At 46.7% G+C, this 14,805-nt stretch overlaps 4 protein-coding genes across 4 annotated transcripts; 2 read left to right on the forward strand and 2 right to left on the reverse strand.

Annotated features, from left to right (window-relative positions):
• Nucleotides 1–3,214: 3,214 nt before the first annotated feature.
• NEUTE1DRAFT_118745 (uncharacterized protein) lies at nt 3,215–4,990 on the forward strand (the record flags this gene model as incomplete). Its single annotated transcript, XM_009857706.1, has 5 exons — nt 3,215–3,412; nt 3,479–3,641; nt 3,697–3,783; nt 3,852–4,015; nt 4,136–4,990. 5 exons carry the CDS (start codon nt 3,237–3,239, stop codon nt 4,719–4,721), a joined length of 1,176 nt encoding a protein of 391 aa, XP_009856008.1.
• Nucleotides 4,991–7,259: 2,269 nt separating this feature from the next.
• On the forward strand, nt 7,260–8,950 carry NEUTE1DRAFT_125869 (uncharacterized protein; the record flags this gene model as incomplete). The annotated part of the gene is made up of 3 exons (XM_009857707.1): nt 7,260–7,413; nt 7,470–7,759; nt 7,818–8,950. 3 exons carry the CDS (start codon nt 7,260–7,262, stop codon nt 8,721–8,723), a joined length of 1,350 nt encoding a protein of 449 aa, XP_009856009.1.
• NEUTE1DRAFT_90560 (uncharacterized protein) lies at nt 8,920–11,916 on the reverse strand (the record flags this gene model as incomplete). The annotated part of the gene is made up of 2 exons (XM_009857708.1): nt 8,920–9,760; nt 9,971–11,916. The coding sequence occupies 2 exons, from the start codon at nt 11,914–11,916 to the stop codon at nt 9,034–9,036; spliced, it is 2,673 nt and encodes an 890-aa protein (XP_009856010.1).
• Nucleotides 11,917–13,066: 1,150 nt separating this feature from the next.
• On the reverse strand, nt 13,067–14,530 carry NEUTE1DRAFT_133038 (uncharacterized protein; the record flags this gene model as incomplete). The annotated part of the gene is made up of 4 exons (XM_009857709.1): nt 13,067–13,328; nt 13,406–13,967; nt 14,083–14,182; nt 14,272–14,530. The coding sequence occupies 4 exons, from the start codon at nt 14,359–14,361 to the stop codon at nt 13,067–13,069; spliced, it is 1,014 nt and encodes a 337-aa protein (XP_009856011.1).
• Nucleotides 14,531–14,805: the final 275 nt, after the last annotated feature.

The following is a 14,805-nucleotide window of genomic DNA, read 5'->3' on the forward strand; positions in this document are numbered from 1 at the left end:
ATTCCTTAAAGCGATTAGAACTCTATATACTAATACTACTTTAATTAACGTTCTAATATAATAACGCTTATAGAACGCTTTAAAGAATTCGGTAATAATCTTTTTAGCTGGCTGATTAAGTAGGGCGGAGGGTAGCAGTAATAAATAAAAATTAAGAATTGAAGGTACGGGCGGATATAGTATAAATAATTCTCTAGCTTCTATTAGGGATTCTCTAATTTCTTTACCTTCGTTCTCCTTGTCCGTTACTAACGGTAGTACGATTAATAATAGTATAGGTAATTAAATAAAGACTATAATCGCTATAAAAATAAGAGGAGGATTAGTATTAGTATACTTAATAATAAAAGTCTTACGGTCGGTCGGGTGCCTATAGAATACGGTAGTAAAATAATTTAAAGGTATATATAAATTGATAGTTACCGTTTTGCCTAGTAGGAGGAGAGTGCCTACTATATTATAATTATAATTGCTTATAATTATTAAATTAATTATAGAGCCGCCAGCGGTATAAGGAAGAAGTAACTAGACTTAAGGAAATTAAAAGTAAGGAGGGAAATATTAGTAGGGTAATAGGTATAGTAAATATAGGAGAGGAGGGTATAGTTAATATAGACTTCTAAAATTATCCCTCCTTGATATAGTTTATAATAGACTATTTATAGTCTCTATATTAGTACTACTATTATTACTATTAATATTATTAATAATATTAATATTAATTGGTAGACTATTACCTCCTCCCTTATATTTACTACCGTTACTAGTATTAGAGACGGTTACTACCTTATTACCTAATATCTCTTATAATAAATTATTAGGTAGGTTAGCTACTATAGCCTTCCCCAACGAGATTGCGTATGCCTACTTACTTATATTTTTAATATTAAGGTTATAATAGGTTATATTCCTATTAATAATATAGTATATCTAATATTTAATAGCCTTATTATAATTCTTATACTTATAACCAAAATCGTACGCTTATATTTATATTAGTTCCTAATATATAGTACTGTATAGTTTTACCCCTATACGCTCCTCTCGCTACCGGTCCTCCTTTAAATTCTTTTTAACTTTTACTAGTATAATATTTATTATAACGCGCTTAGACTTCTTAGTACCGGCTAGAGTTTATAACCTTCGTAATGATAGTGTATCGGTTACTTATAGGGTAATAAAGAGATTAATTAAATTACGAGATAGGGTAGGAGTAGAGGGTATATTACTATAGGAGGATAGAGTAGTAGGGATTTTATTAGCGGGCGGGTTGGTTAATTAAAATTTAAATAATATAGTAAAATAGTAATTCTAACTAATATAGTAGAGGTATAATTTTATAATAGTTTTATATTTAAAATTACTATACCTATTAAAAAACTCCTTCCTAGGGATAATTTTATAATAGATAATAACCTGGGTATGGTAGTTATTATAGGTAGCGGCGGTATAGGTAATATTGTACAAAGAAACTAATTATTTTATCTTTACAACTATATTATTATTAATAATATTTTATATATAATTTTATTATAAATATTTAATTTCCTTAAGTAGTATTGTCCTAAATTATTATTTATAAAGTTCGCTATTATTTTATTCAATTTTAACCTCTCTGAATAAATTATAGTCTTCGATAGGGGGTAGTTTATTATAATTAGTAGTAATATATAAACCGATTATATTAAATTAAATTTATATTGATTTAGGGTATTTAGGACGTAGCAATAGTATTAGAATAGCCGGCTTATAGATAGTGCGGGACTAGGCTAGTAGCGCCGAAATAATTAATTTAATTAGGGAGGCTACTTTGCCGTTATTATTACCCAATAGATAAAATAAAGTATTAAAAGCCCGCTTCTTAGGGGTAAGGCGGATGGAGAATTATTATTTAACTTTAATATTATTATTAGAATCCTCTTTGCTACTAGAAATTTTAATAAGTATTGTAGGTTTAGGAGGGGACAACGGCAGTTCTAATTCTAATTCTAATTCTAATTTTAGCGCCGAGTCTCTAACGAGAACCTTCCCCTTCTTAATAGTAGTCTTCTTAAAAGTAATTTTAATAAGAGTAGCCTTCTTTTTAAACAGACTAATTTTAAGGATAATTTTAATAAATTACTCAGCTTTATAACTCTTCTTTCTAGGGTAGGAGGAGGCGTATTATAGAATTATTAAGTTAGGATCTTCCTTATTTTAATCTTTATTAAAGTAAATTGCTAATGCGCTACTTTGAATACGGGAACGCTTTACACTAGCGGATTTTAAATTAAGAATCGTTTTAGGAGGTATTATTGTAATAAATTTGATTAATTACTAGTATTTTGATTACTTTGCACATTGAAATAGCTTCAAAATAATTTAGAAATTATTGTTAAATAATGAATTTTAACGAAGTTGTATAATACAGAAGTGCGGTGTGTGTGTGTGTGTGTGCACGCACACACCCCGCCAAGACTGCACAGGCGATTGAGTGTAGGAATACAACCTCTGGGGTTGCATTGGCTGCCGCCAGGACTTCATCTACGTTGAGCGGCGTCGCTCACACTTCATTTGGCATGCCTTCTTGTTGATGTAACCATCGTTTTGAGATGAAAGGTCGGCAGAGTTCTGTAAAGATGGGAATTTGTTCACCTCCTCGTTGTCGGGAGCCCAAGTGGTCATCCCACGGCCGTCGCACCGGTGCTCATCAGGGCTCCAAAAACAGGAGGATGGTGTCGACACTGTGACTTTCTCTCCAGTATCTCGCTTGACATGCATGTTCATCAACGATACGGTTCCCGTAAGCATCATCAACCTTCACCAGCGTATATCGCAGTCCCGAGATCTGTCCTTGTGCGTAACTTTACACTCGCCAACGCACGGAAATTCAGACACGTGGTGACTTGTGTTGGTACGTTGTATTTGACAAGCCTCGAAACATAGATGGACACGATTCTCTTCCTGCAGGTCCTTTGCAATTCCCAGTCGATTCTGCAAGCCACATGCTGACGGAGCCCCGTCCTAGCTCGCTTGAACCGTTCAACGAATGGGAGATTACCTGCTGTTACTCCATTACAAGTGCGAAGTTTTCGGCAAATCGGATTCAAAACGCTGAACGGAGACCAGAGCGGTAGATCGGGAGAGCTGTGAAATTTTGCGTTGACTTGGGCCTATATAACCCCTTCGTCCTCTCCGGGCTCTTGGACCACGAAGTCCCACACCAACTGGCTTTATTCTCTTCAACAAAACCCTCCATGCCGTCGATGGCTCGATCACTTCTGTTTTTGGTGCTTGCCGCATCATCACTCGTTGGTGCGACTGGAAAAGATGCTGTCCACGAGCTGCAGCAGACAGGTAAAGCTAACCTTGAGCTCCGGCTTGCCAAGTCCTCAACATGCACCAAAGAAAACCTTGAGATTCGACGTGAATGGTAAGAGCAGCCTCGAAGGCAGAAAAAAATAGTGACAATGAAGCTGACCCTTATCACACAAAACAGGGGCGACATCTCAAAGGCTGAGCGTAGAGAGTACATCGCCGCTATGCTGTGTTTGATGTCTAAGCCTTCTCAACTGGACCAGACGGAGTATCCTGGAGCCAAAACACGCTATGATGACTTTGTGGCTGTTCATATGAACCAGACATTGACCATTCATGGGACTGTTAGTATTGGACTCTATGCCTCTGATAATCCCAAATAAACTAACTGTTCTTTAGGGAAGCTTCCTTGCATGGCATCGCTATTTCACCTGGTCCTTCGAAAGAGTTCTCCGGGAAGAGTGTGGTTACACTGGATCACAGCCGGTATGATTCATATCAAATCTACGACTACTGTCCATAGCCGCATTTTCGATGCTAACGTACTGTGACAGTACTGGAACTGGGGCAAATGGGCATCCGATCCGGTGAACTCTCCTCTCTTCGACGGCAGCGACACTAGCTTGAGCGGCAACGGTCTCAAGGTCGATCATGAAGATACCGACTACTACCCAGCTGGACCAGGCGGAGGGTGTATTTACTCTGGTCCATTCGTCAAGTAAGCATCTTTGTACCACTTAACCCGTTGCTCGGTGGCGCAAAACCTCAAGTCTCCAACTTGACTGGCGAGTGTCCCCCCCTTCTGCGCCCTCCCTTGCTAACCTAGCGATCAACTCAGTATGACCGCCCGCCTAGGCCCTCTCTCCCCAATACTCAAACCTGCTCCCGTTGCCAACCCCCTTCCTAACGGCATGGGCGACAACCCGCGCTGTGTTCGCCGCGACATCACCAACTATCTTTCCTCGCGTTATACCCGCACCGAAGACATGGTGAGCCTGATCACCGATTCCTCCGACATCCTCGCCTTTCAAGACCGCATGCAGGCTGTGACAGCGCGGCCCTGGGAAGTCGAGGGCACTTACAACCCAGCCGAACACAACGGGATGCCGCTCATGGGCATCCATGCTAGCGGACATCACACCATTGGCGGCGACCCAGGAGGCGATTTTTACACCAGCCCTAATGATCCGGCGTTTTTTAATCACCATGCGGGCATTGATCGAACTTGGGCTATCTGGCAGTGGCTGGACTTGGAGAACCGGACTGAGCAGATTGCTGGTGGCACGGCTATGTTTGATCCAGTGAACAGTCCAAGGCAGACGTTGGATGATATCGTGGATCTGGGAGTGGTTGGAGATCAGGTTTGGAGGATTAGGGACTTGGTCAGTACCGTTGATGGGCCGTTTTGTTATACTTATGAGTAGATGGGGAGGAGTGGGCGGTGATTTTTGGTGTTGTGTGGTTTGGTGAAAGGATGATTAGAGGGAGGAACGATACAAAAAAGAAGGTGCGATGGAGAAGTCACAAGGGACGGTAGCCTCCGCCTTGTTTCCTTCTATCTTGAACACAGCGATGCGATCTGTAATAAAATGATGGAATAGCTCGCAGCGAGGTATTCTTCCCCCTACACGGCTTCATCACTCTTTCTACACTTGGATATCGAAGAACATCGCTTTATCGCTTGATTGCGCGCACATTACGCATCCCTTACGAACGACCACAAGAACACTATGGGCCTCATCACCAATGCTTTGACAACGGGCTCAACGAATTCAACCTAACTCGTCTTCTGAAAGGGGAAAGATCTCACTCCATACTGGATCGCATGTGTAACACTCCACGGACGTGGCGCTTTTTTTTTTTTTTTTTTTTTTTTTTTTCAACTTGCCGTCCTCATGATGGTTGAACAATCTCACTTAGGCAAAGGTACTCTTAAGCTTCCTAAGTTCTGTTTGTGTCGTACTTGGTTGCCGATTAAATAGGTACGTCGAAAAAAAAACTTTGGATTTTCTGCGAAATTCTATACGATATTCGATGTCAAAGTACCCTAAATAGACGCGTCCATGGTACCAGGAGGATTTTTCCTCTAGCACTTACAATTGTCCAAGCCGAAGTTGGGGCAAAGAGGATGCTGTCCTGCCTCGGGACCCAAATAAACACCCACAACTTCGATGAGGCTGGTGTATGTATGTACGTATCCTCCAGTCCGGACCCCCAAAGGAGGAGCAGCCAAACTAGGGTAACATGAACACAAGACACGATGCAGGGAGCTTATTTGTGGAAGTTTAAATGTGGCCTATGTCCGCGTAGCAGGCACCCTAATTCATTGTGTCACGGTATTCGCCGCTTTCATACATTCTCCTCCTTTCAGGAGTGCAAAAAAACATTCTAACGGTCCGAAGAGACGAAAGAAGTGGGCGTAGGTTGTGTTACTTACCAGCCCTACGAGCCCGGCACCTCTTGGGACAGGCGGGCAGCTCCAGCCCAAGTTTGGCAGGGAATCTGAAGCAGTGAGGAATCCCTATCAGCCAGTGGCTGTCTCGTGTGTAGTCAGGAGGAAGACTCGCTATTGAATTGAGACACGGAATTAAGAAACCGGATGGGGTATTGGGGAGGACTTCAGCGTTTCCACTTCTGTGCTTACCACAACAGTTGAGGTCAGTAATATCAATTTGGAGTTAATTGTTCCCTGGTGAGATATCTTGCTTTGCAATGGCATCATGTCTTGTATATCAAGTCGGCCCCTTATTGTCTTGTGGCGCCCCGATGTGGCTGGCTTGGCTTCAGCTGTCCCCCCACAGGATAGAAGGTATTTACTACGGGAGTAAAAGGCAGTGGATTAGTTAAGGTCACCGCCACTCCAGATCCAATCCCTCTCCCGTCCTGTACATTCGGGTTCCTGATAGCCTTTTCATCGTTGGACGAAAAGCGGCCCAGTGGAAGCACCGCAGGAAGGTTCAAAGTCTTTACGTCGCCTTCTTTCCGTTGGCTTGTCGCGTTACACAACATCAAATACCTTGCTGCCTGCTTACCTGAAGCCAAGCCCCCCTCCACGCGCCTCCGCCCCATTTTCTGTACTCTCCCTCGTGACTTTTGCCCGCAAGATGCATCTCCAAACAGCCAGAGGCCGTCCCGAGTCTATACCGCCGTCGAAAACCGGAGCGTTAAACACTCGGTCGGGGACCATCGGACTGCTCTTCCTTGGCTTCACTTACCGGGCCATTCTTTCTCGACCTATGAGAGCTTACTAGGTCGCTCTAAATGGAATATCCGGCTGCCTGGGGTATTCTCTTGTCGTACCATGATTTCGAGGTAGTACTTTAACGTGCCAGACCGGTTTCGACCTTGGCGCTCAAGCTCTAAATGGCCCACGGAGCTCAGACACTGTACATGACGACAGCTTGTTGACGTGAGCATTCACCATGTAACTACCCGTGAAACATTCTGGCACAGCTGCTCGCTAGATATCAGGCTAATGCTCGACAGCAGATCTACCCAAGAGTACCACGAAACAAGTGGGACGAGATGACTTGCATGCGACTCTAGACGCCAGGAAGATGCCGCTTGGTGACGGGCAACAACACGAGAGCGGGCGTGGGGATGGCCCATAGGGCTGCATATCCGAAACTAGGATCTTGTTGAAGGATGAGATGTGCCTACTCTCTCGCAGACATCAGAGGCTAGGTAGCCTAGTGTTGTTGCGGCGATCTATCATGGACGTTGTATCACTTACACCAGGGGGGGACTAGTTCTCACTACTTGGCCGGAGCCTTTCGCTCTATGGGGGTAGCTAAGCTTGACACAGAGACACATGAATTCTCTCTCGTCTTCTCATATAAGTATGCTCTTTCGGCGAATTCTTCATTCTTCACGCTCACTGTTTACCCACCATCATCACGCTCAGCTCAAGATACCACATCAACGCCACCAAAACAATAACAACACATAAGCATACTGTTCCCATGTCTAGTATATCCCAGTTCTTCATGTACTCTCCACGCAGTACCTCTCCATTGCCACAGACCGAGTCTAAGCCTCGGCAGGTTTGGACGCCAGAGGAGGATAGGTTGCTTGCTGAAGCCGTGACGAAGGGCAAGAAGAGCTCCATGGACCCTAGTTGCATAATTCACCTTGTATCGGTTTGCTGACCTTTCCTTGTCCCTGATTAACAGAAACACCAGCCAGCGGTTCCATCAACTGGTGCAAAGTCGCCTCCCACCTCTCCCGACGGAACAACAAAGACTGCCGAAAACGTTGGCACTACAACGTAGCCCATAACATTCGCAAGGGCACCTGGACCAGAGAGGAAGACCAAAGGCTGCGCGAGGCCTTTGACAGTCACGGCCCGCGCTGGAGCAAGGTTGCTCAGGTGGTGGGTTCACGCAACGGAGACCAGTGTTGGAAGCGCTGGTATGATTGTCTTGACCCCAAGATTGATAGAAGTCCGTGGACGCCGGAAGAGGTGAGAAAAAAATAAATCATTCTCTGCCCCATACGCTTGACTAACCAACTATCCCCAGGATATCCTTCTTCTCCAAATCGTTTCCCAACGAGGGCGCAACTGGACCGAGATCGTCAACACTCACTTTCCCAACCGCACCTCTCTAGCCGCCAAAAACCGTTATAGTATTCTCCGTCGCAGACAGAAATCTGCTTCTTCTTCTTCTGCTTCATCCCCTTCCTCCTCTCGCTCCAGGTCTTCAACACCCAACATCATCAGACCTAGAACCAAGAGGGCCACTACCACCACCACCACCACCACAACAACAACACCAACAAAAGCGATTCCGAGCCCTATGTCGATGACAAGTAAACCACGATACCTATCCCCTACACCACCCACCTCAAGCCAACTTACCCCCGAGCTCGGACAATGCTTCACTCGCTCTCCACTTTCGCTATCAGACATCGAGTCTACTTCCACCCAAGGGTCCGGCCTTGGGTTTCTCCTTCCACCATCAGCACTGTCAACGGGGACGTCCTCATTCCCGACGACGACGACGACGACGACGACGGCTGCGGCGGCGGCGGATGCCGCTAATTTCGAGTTATTTTCTTTCGGAAACAACGGCTACAATTGTTCGGGAGACATGGACTGTGCTTGGGGTTCTTGCGCTGCTGATCTCATGGTACCATCAGCGGGACCTATGAGTATGAGTTATGCTTCTACTTCTACTTCCTCACCTTCCCCTTCGCCATCCATGTCGTCGTCATTCTCGTCGTCGTCACCCTCGCCACAATCGTTGTCGCTGAACGGCATCTACATGCCTGTGGTCAATCAGGGCTTGGTCTTCAACTTCTCAAATGTCCCGGCAACGCAAGCACAACAGCAACAACAGTTTGAGTTCATCGTTCAGACCCCCACTCCGATAGGAACAGGAGCCCCGGTAGAGTATGCGAGTTGGTGCGATCATTCGAGATTGTGATAATGGAGTATTTTCTTTATCTGCGTCGAGTAACGGAGTCTTTGGGGGGTTGGATGGCGTTGAACAGGGATTGATGGCGGGTTTTGCGATTTGCTTCTTTTATTGTTTGATGTAGACCATCATCACCCAGCACAATCGGCGTCGGGGATCATATAAACGAGGAACGCAACAATCTCGTGTAATGTCTGCGTATTGGATACATGGAAGTCTATCAAAAGAACTTGATTACAATTTTGTTTCGCTGTGAAGCCCATTTTATACGACAACACTGGCTTTCGCCACTATTATACAGAACGATTCCTTGACAATGTTACATGAACGGACATGATACACTTGCTAGCCCCTTCTCCAGACGCTGTATTATGCCATCATCGCTCTTCATTCCCAAGTCTGCCTCATCCCCCCAGTACGTGCACGGAAAGTTGGTAAGCTTCTCGTCCTCAAACGCTTTAACGGCAATCTCTATCGCGGTCTTCGTCCCAGGCGGTTTCAGTTCACGCGACAAGAGACGCATTGTGAGACGCACACGCTTGGTAGCTAAGGCATTCTCTCGCCCCCCTCCATTCCCACCAATTTCGTCCTTCTTTGAGTTTTCAACCTCCTTCGTGTCGGGGTCTCCGTATATGCTTAGATACAACGGGTCCTTCGCAGCGGCCAGTTGTCTCTCGATGGAATGGAACAGAATAATCGACCGCGCAGTAACCCACAAGCGGTTCACAGCGTCAAGGCAATGACTGCCATGTACGCCGATGATGACCTCGGTCTTCAACAGTTCAAGGACATCGCGAAAGTTCACCACGACCTTGCTGCCACCCGGCCCTTCGAGCAGCTTTCCAGGAACTAATTCATTGAGCTTGAAGTCGACGGCCTGTATTCCTTCCATGATTGTCTTCGCCCGGTCACGGCCACCTTTGATGATAAATCTGTGATTGTTGCTTGAGCCATGCCCCTTGACCTGCATGGCCCGTTTCTCTTCACCGGCGGTAGTGTCCTCCATGAATCTTTGCAGATTCTCTAGGCGTCCGATCCTTTCAACTCTGTAGTTTTGAACGTACAGATGATTAAATACCGAAAGGGGAAACCACGTGCTAAAGCAATTTAGGGCGTTGTTCAAGGCTCGGTCGTAGTAGGCACCATATTCCGGTGTCCTTGCCTCCTCGATCAACAAATTGTCAAAAATAACCTTTAAGATGAGAAATGCCTGAGGTGCCTTATCCGTGTATCCTTCAGTAACCAACATATTGTACAAGTGTACCAGGAGTACAGGCTCATTCGTGAAACCAGGGTAGAGTACTCTGGAGATATGATCGAAATTTGTCAGGCTCTGCACAAGGACTTCAGCGCAATGGAAGGGGGAGCAACCCCACAGGAAATTTGAACCCGCGCCTTGGTCCTGTCTTGTGGAGCGAAACTCCAGGGCAGCGGAGCAAACTCTAGCCGCATGCTTTAGAAAATGGGTCTGCTCGATTTTCTGGTCCTCTCCAGTACGTAGATCTTCGTCCAGCAAGTGTAAAGAAGTCCAAAACCCGGGCCCAAGATTCATAGAGTCGTCAAGCTTGACACCCAAGAACAGCGCCAAATCACGTGCGGGAAAGAAGTCATCGGAAGAAGGCGGCTGGACAAAAATAGGCCCCCAGAGAGGGTTATTCATCCAGCCCCTTGACACAGTAAAGGAATCCACCATGTGTTGTAGTATGAAGACTGTGGTAGGCTGAATGTTGTGTCGAGTTGATTCACCGGTGGACGAGGGTTTTTCCATGGCAAGTTTAATGATGCTGGACAAGAAGGCTCTATGCTGATATGAACCTGATCCACTCAAGTCATCTTCGGATGGGCCTTTTGGGCCCCAGATGACATTTTCCCAATCTCCGTCGAATTCTTTCGATTTCAATATAGGGGCAACATATTCGTCAAAAAGCGAGTAAAGAAGCTTGATGGTATATAGATGACGCCACTGTAGGTATTCTTCCTTTGTAAGTACCATTAGGTCGGCGCTGGAATCCCAGCTCTGGAGAAGCTTTGCCATGCGCTCGGTGGGCTTTCCGGTTTGTGTGGTGCGAAAATCGGAAAGGAACTCAAAAAGCGATTCGAACGTGTATATCATGAACTGTTCCTTCATATCCACACTCTGATTTTCAGTCTTTCCTGAACATGAGCCATCGCCATGAACGCGGTAGACGGACGCAAAAAATGGTTGAACATTATCATCAGGATTTTGATAACCCGTTAAGTAGTCGATCATGCTGATGTAACCTAATTCTTCAGGAATATTGTCGTGACGGTATTTGACAATCAAATTCATGGCCGCAATACCAATTGCCCCGGCCACGGTGCTGTTGAGGCCATCGAAGACAACCTCTACCCAGGTATCGTGGAGAAAGTTTCTGAGGTGCATGAACTCCTTGAACAGGTCGTAAGCTGCCATACCCCAGGCGTTCCCTTCGGAGTTGAAACGGCCGTTCGTATAGCAAGGGTCATCGATGTCAAAGTGACTTAGTGGGAAGTCATCAGGCGGGAGACTGTCCTTGATCTTGTTGAATTTGGCTTCCTTTTCTGGTGTCTTTGACTTGTTGCGACGCCCGGGCTTGCCTTTCTCAGCTTCAGGATGAAAGCGGATGGGAAATCTGTCGGGGACCAAATAATTGATATCTTCTTCGGTCTCCGGTGTGTTGTACTTCAAAATGGACGAAACCTCTTGCTCTCCCGGGGAAGTTGACATCCAATGAAAGCCTCTGAGGCCATTGAAGGCCACCCAAAAGGCGCGAATATCAGTCTCAAGCGTTCGGAAATTCTCCATCTCTTCGGGGCGTGGGCGCCTGGCTGCGAGCGCCTGCCATGTAGTCAAAGCAGTGACTCTTGTGTGGATGATATGAAGGAACAAGGCCAGAATAGAAGGTGGGATAACATCCACATGGAGGCTAATGAACCTGCAAAAGTTGTAGAGTCTGGACCGGTTAAAGAATCCCGCTCGGCCTGGATTAGCAAGCAACTCTTTCGGTCGTTTCTGCCCTGGTAGACCAGCGCTGGGAACTTCCAACAAGGTCAGGTTAAGATCATGTTGCCGAGTCGTTTCCCAAAATTTGATAATTGATTGAACAGTGCGGACAATCCAACAAAGCAGGAGTTTCGAATTGCGCTTGTAAGCTAGATACGATCCAGGCGGTGCGTACTGTATGTCCTCGGTGGGCGGCATCGTGGCGATGATGAATTTCTTGGTCTAAACTTGAAGAATGGCTGCGGCGTAATATCAGATGTTGCATACGTGGGACAAGAAGTTTGGCGAGTTGCGAGATTGATCAGGACAGGCGTTCGTTGAATTAAATCCCGAAAGCTTGGGTTCAAGAGGAAGAGACACGGGTTCCGTCATGTATTCCGGGCTTGCCAAAGAGCAACATAAAACCTTTGCCATACGCCAGAAGGTGGTTTGACTGTGCATTGAGGGCCGTGACTGCTCAGAGATTGACCGATATGTGATGGGACTCTCATGAGAAGGGACATCCGCTTATGTCCAACTTTGATCGTCCTGAAATCGGATGTTGTGATCCGGCCGGTAAGTCTAGTTATCCGTCGAGTCTCGCGAATCGCATGGCCGCACAACGTTCTAGCCACCATTGAACAGCAGGAGCAGACAAACTGACGAACTTTTTGCAGGGGCCAAGTAGAAGAAAGGGGTCCCATTCATCATCGCATCCCAGAGATCAATACAGTAGGTATCACCTGTATGATCTAATGGCCGGACTTAAAGTGCCATTGCCGGAGGAAGCCAACCCGCGTGGGAATTCGACAGGAACTTAGCATCCGCACCATCGTCCTTGAATACCGGGAGCGGTTCGCTGCAAGGGAAAGGTAAATCGGGAGAAAAGTCACAGGAAGCAACCCGGCAGCGAACTTCACCATAAATAAAACCGGAAAGAAGCACCAACCCAAAGTTATACCTGTCAGAAAGGGAGAAAAGGATACGTACGACAGCCCGAAACTCAAAAGACCCCAAACTAGATAGATAGCACTGAAAATGAAAGAATGCAGCGGGGATGTGTAAAGCTCGGAGAAAATGCGGGGAAAATTCATTGTCTCCATCATTCTTACGCCTTGCCCTAACCGTTCTTGAAATTTAACATGCCATCCCGATCAAAATGAGGCAAAATGCACTCGACAAAAGAAAAGGACAGAAAATGGAGAAGAAAAAAGCAGATGACAAAACCTAATTAACCAAAAAGCATCCATCACATACCGTTGACAGATAATTCCATTGAACTCATGAACGCTGATTCTTATCCTCGAAACAGGCCGTTTCTCCCAGCAAATGCGTGTCGTTTGCTTCGTGTAAGCGAAGAGCCAGCTCTTCAGGCGGTATGGTGCGTCTTTGGCTCGCGTTGCGGCGAGTAGAGTCTGAACTGGGCAAAGATGATCAAGTCTTCCAGCATAGTACCGAGCGAGCCCAGAAGCCAAGGAAGGGCTCTGACAATATAGTCTCTTTCCTGAGAGTAGGCGATAACGCTTGCTCCATATGTGAGGTTGCCCGTGAGCGAGAGCAGGAAAAACAACAGGGCAAGACCTTCGCAAGACTTCTCACGGTAATTCTTGATGATCTGAGGGATTCGAGCGCTATGGAATTGGTTAGCTTCTCAAGCCCAGTGGTGACACCGAGTGAATGGGCTGAGACAACAGGACTGGATACGTACCACAGGTAACAGATGGCGCTGAAATAGCCCAGGATCATGCCAATGACGGCCTGTGGCTCTTGGGAAATCGTGTTGTCTCCACCATCGGGTAACCCTTCCTCAACGTCCCACGCACCCATCTTGTAGCTGATGAACCAGCCTGCAGCGCCGACGACCCAAACAGCTACCAAGCTCAGGGTGTTGTGCAGCCAAGGATTGCTGTCAGGAGTTTCGTCTTCACCTGTGACGATTCTGGTCAATGGATCGAGAGTGCTCTCCCTGTGGCGCATCGAGTGCCGACGGTGAGAGCCGGGCAATCCCGTAGAATCGCTGCGCGACCGACGCGGGTGCTCATGATCCAGCAACGGGTCGTGCTCAGAAGGGTCCTCTACAGCCGTTGTGTCGGTTTCTTGTGTCTCGGCAGAGGAATGTCGTGCACTTCGGGCATGTCTTTCGATGCGGCTGCGGCGGCGGGCGTTAACGGCGTTGTAGTAGCTGCATTGGCCAATGAGGACCAGGTCGGCGAAACAAAAATACAAGGCAAGTGCTACAGCGGTTGGTGCCAAACTTGTCCAGAGTGCGCCTGTATCGAAAAAGATGATAATCAACAGCCGAACAAATGATTGGCAGTACTCGTACCTTGAGTACCTCGAGAGCAGAACATCGGAGGTAGGTACGGTAGGCTGATTGCCACTTACCAAGCAGATTCGCTATGTCGCCCAACAGCCATATGATCAGGAAGTTCATGGATAGGCCGTCAGCGCTCTTGGCCTTGTAGTTTGTAATCAGTTGTGGCAGCTGGGGTTGAGGACAACGGTTAGCATTATGATTTAGAATGGCAATGGCAAGCCGTTAGAAAGGGAAAGCAGCAAGATGGACATGCTCACCAAAAGACATATCCAGGCCGTCAAGCTGACACTTCCAAACACTCCCGAGAGTGCCTCGCCCACATCGGGCGCTTTGGAGAGGGCTTCCATGTCGCCAGCAACAAGAGTGGAAAGTTGAACGGATAACCAGAGGTTGATTGTTCCCCAGGCAGGGTCGATTCCTGCTCGAATACCGAAACGGACTGAGTCTAACCCGCTGAATGCAGTCGATGTTGGTGTCGATCAGTTCTTGCGCGCACTGGAGAAATAGCCAAATGATGGCAACAGGAACTTAAAAGTACAGTTGTAAGAGAAAAGGGAAAGAGTCATTGTCAGTTCGAGTCAGCGGGCAGGTCTCAGGGCAGGTCGTTATCAAGAGGCGATTGACTCGAGAGATAAGGCAAAGATGTGGCTCTGGCTGATACCGAAAATGGCATAACGTAGCCATCCAAGTGCCATTTACACTAAAAACTATCACAAGCGTCACCGTTTGTCCCGTGCTGCGGGATTGTAGTATGCAGTGTACCAAGATACGCCGTCCTGCGCCAGCGTAGC

This window comes from Neurospora tetrasperma (assembly GCF_000213175.1).
Source record: "Neurospora tetrasperma FGSC 2508 unplaced genomic scaffold NEUTE1scaffold_81, whole genome shotgun sequence".
In the NCBI taxonomy this organism is placed as follows: Eukaryota; Fungi; Ascomycota; class Sordariomycetes; order Sordariales; family Sordariaceae; genus Neurospora; species Neurospora tetrasperma.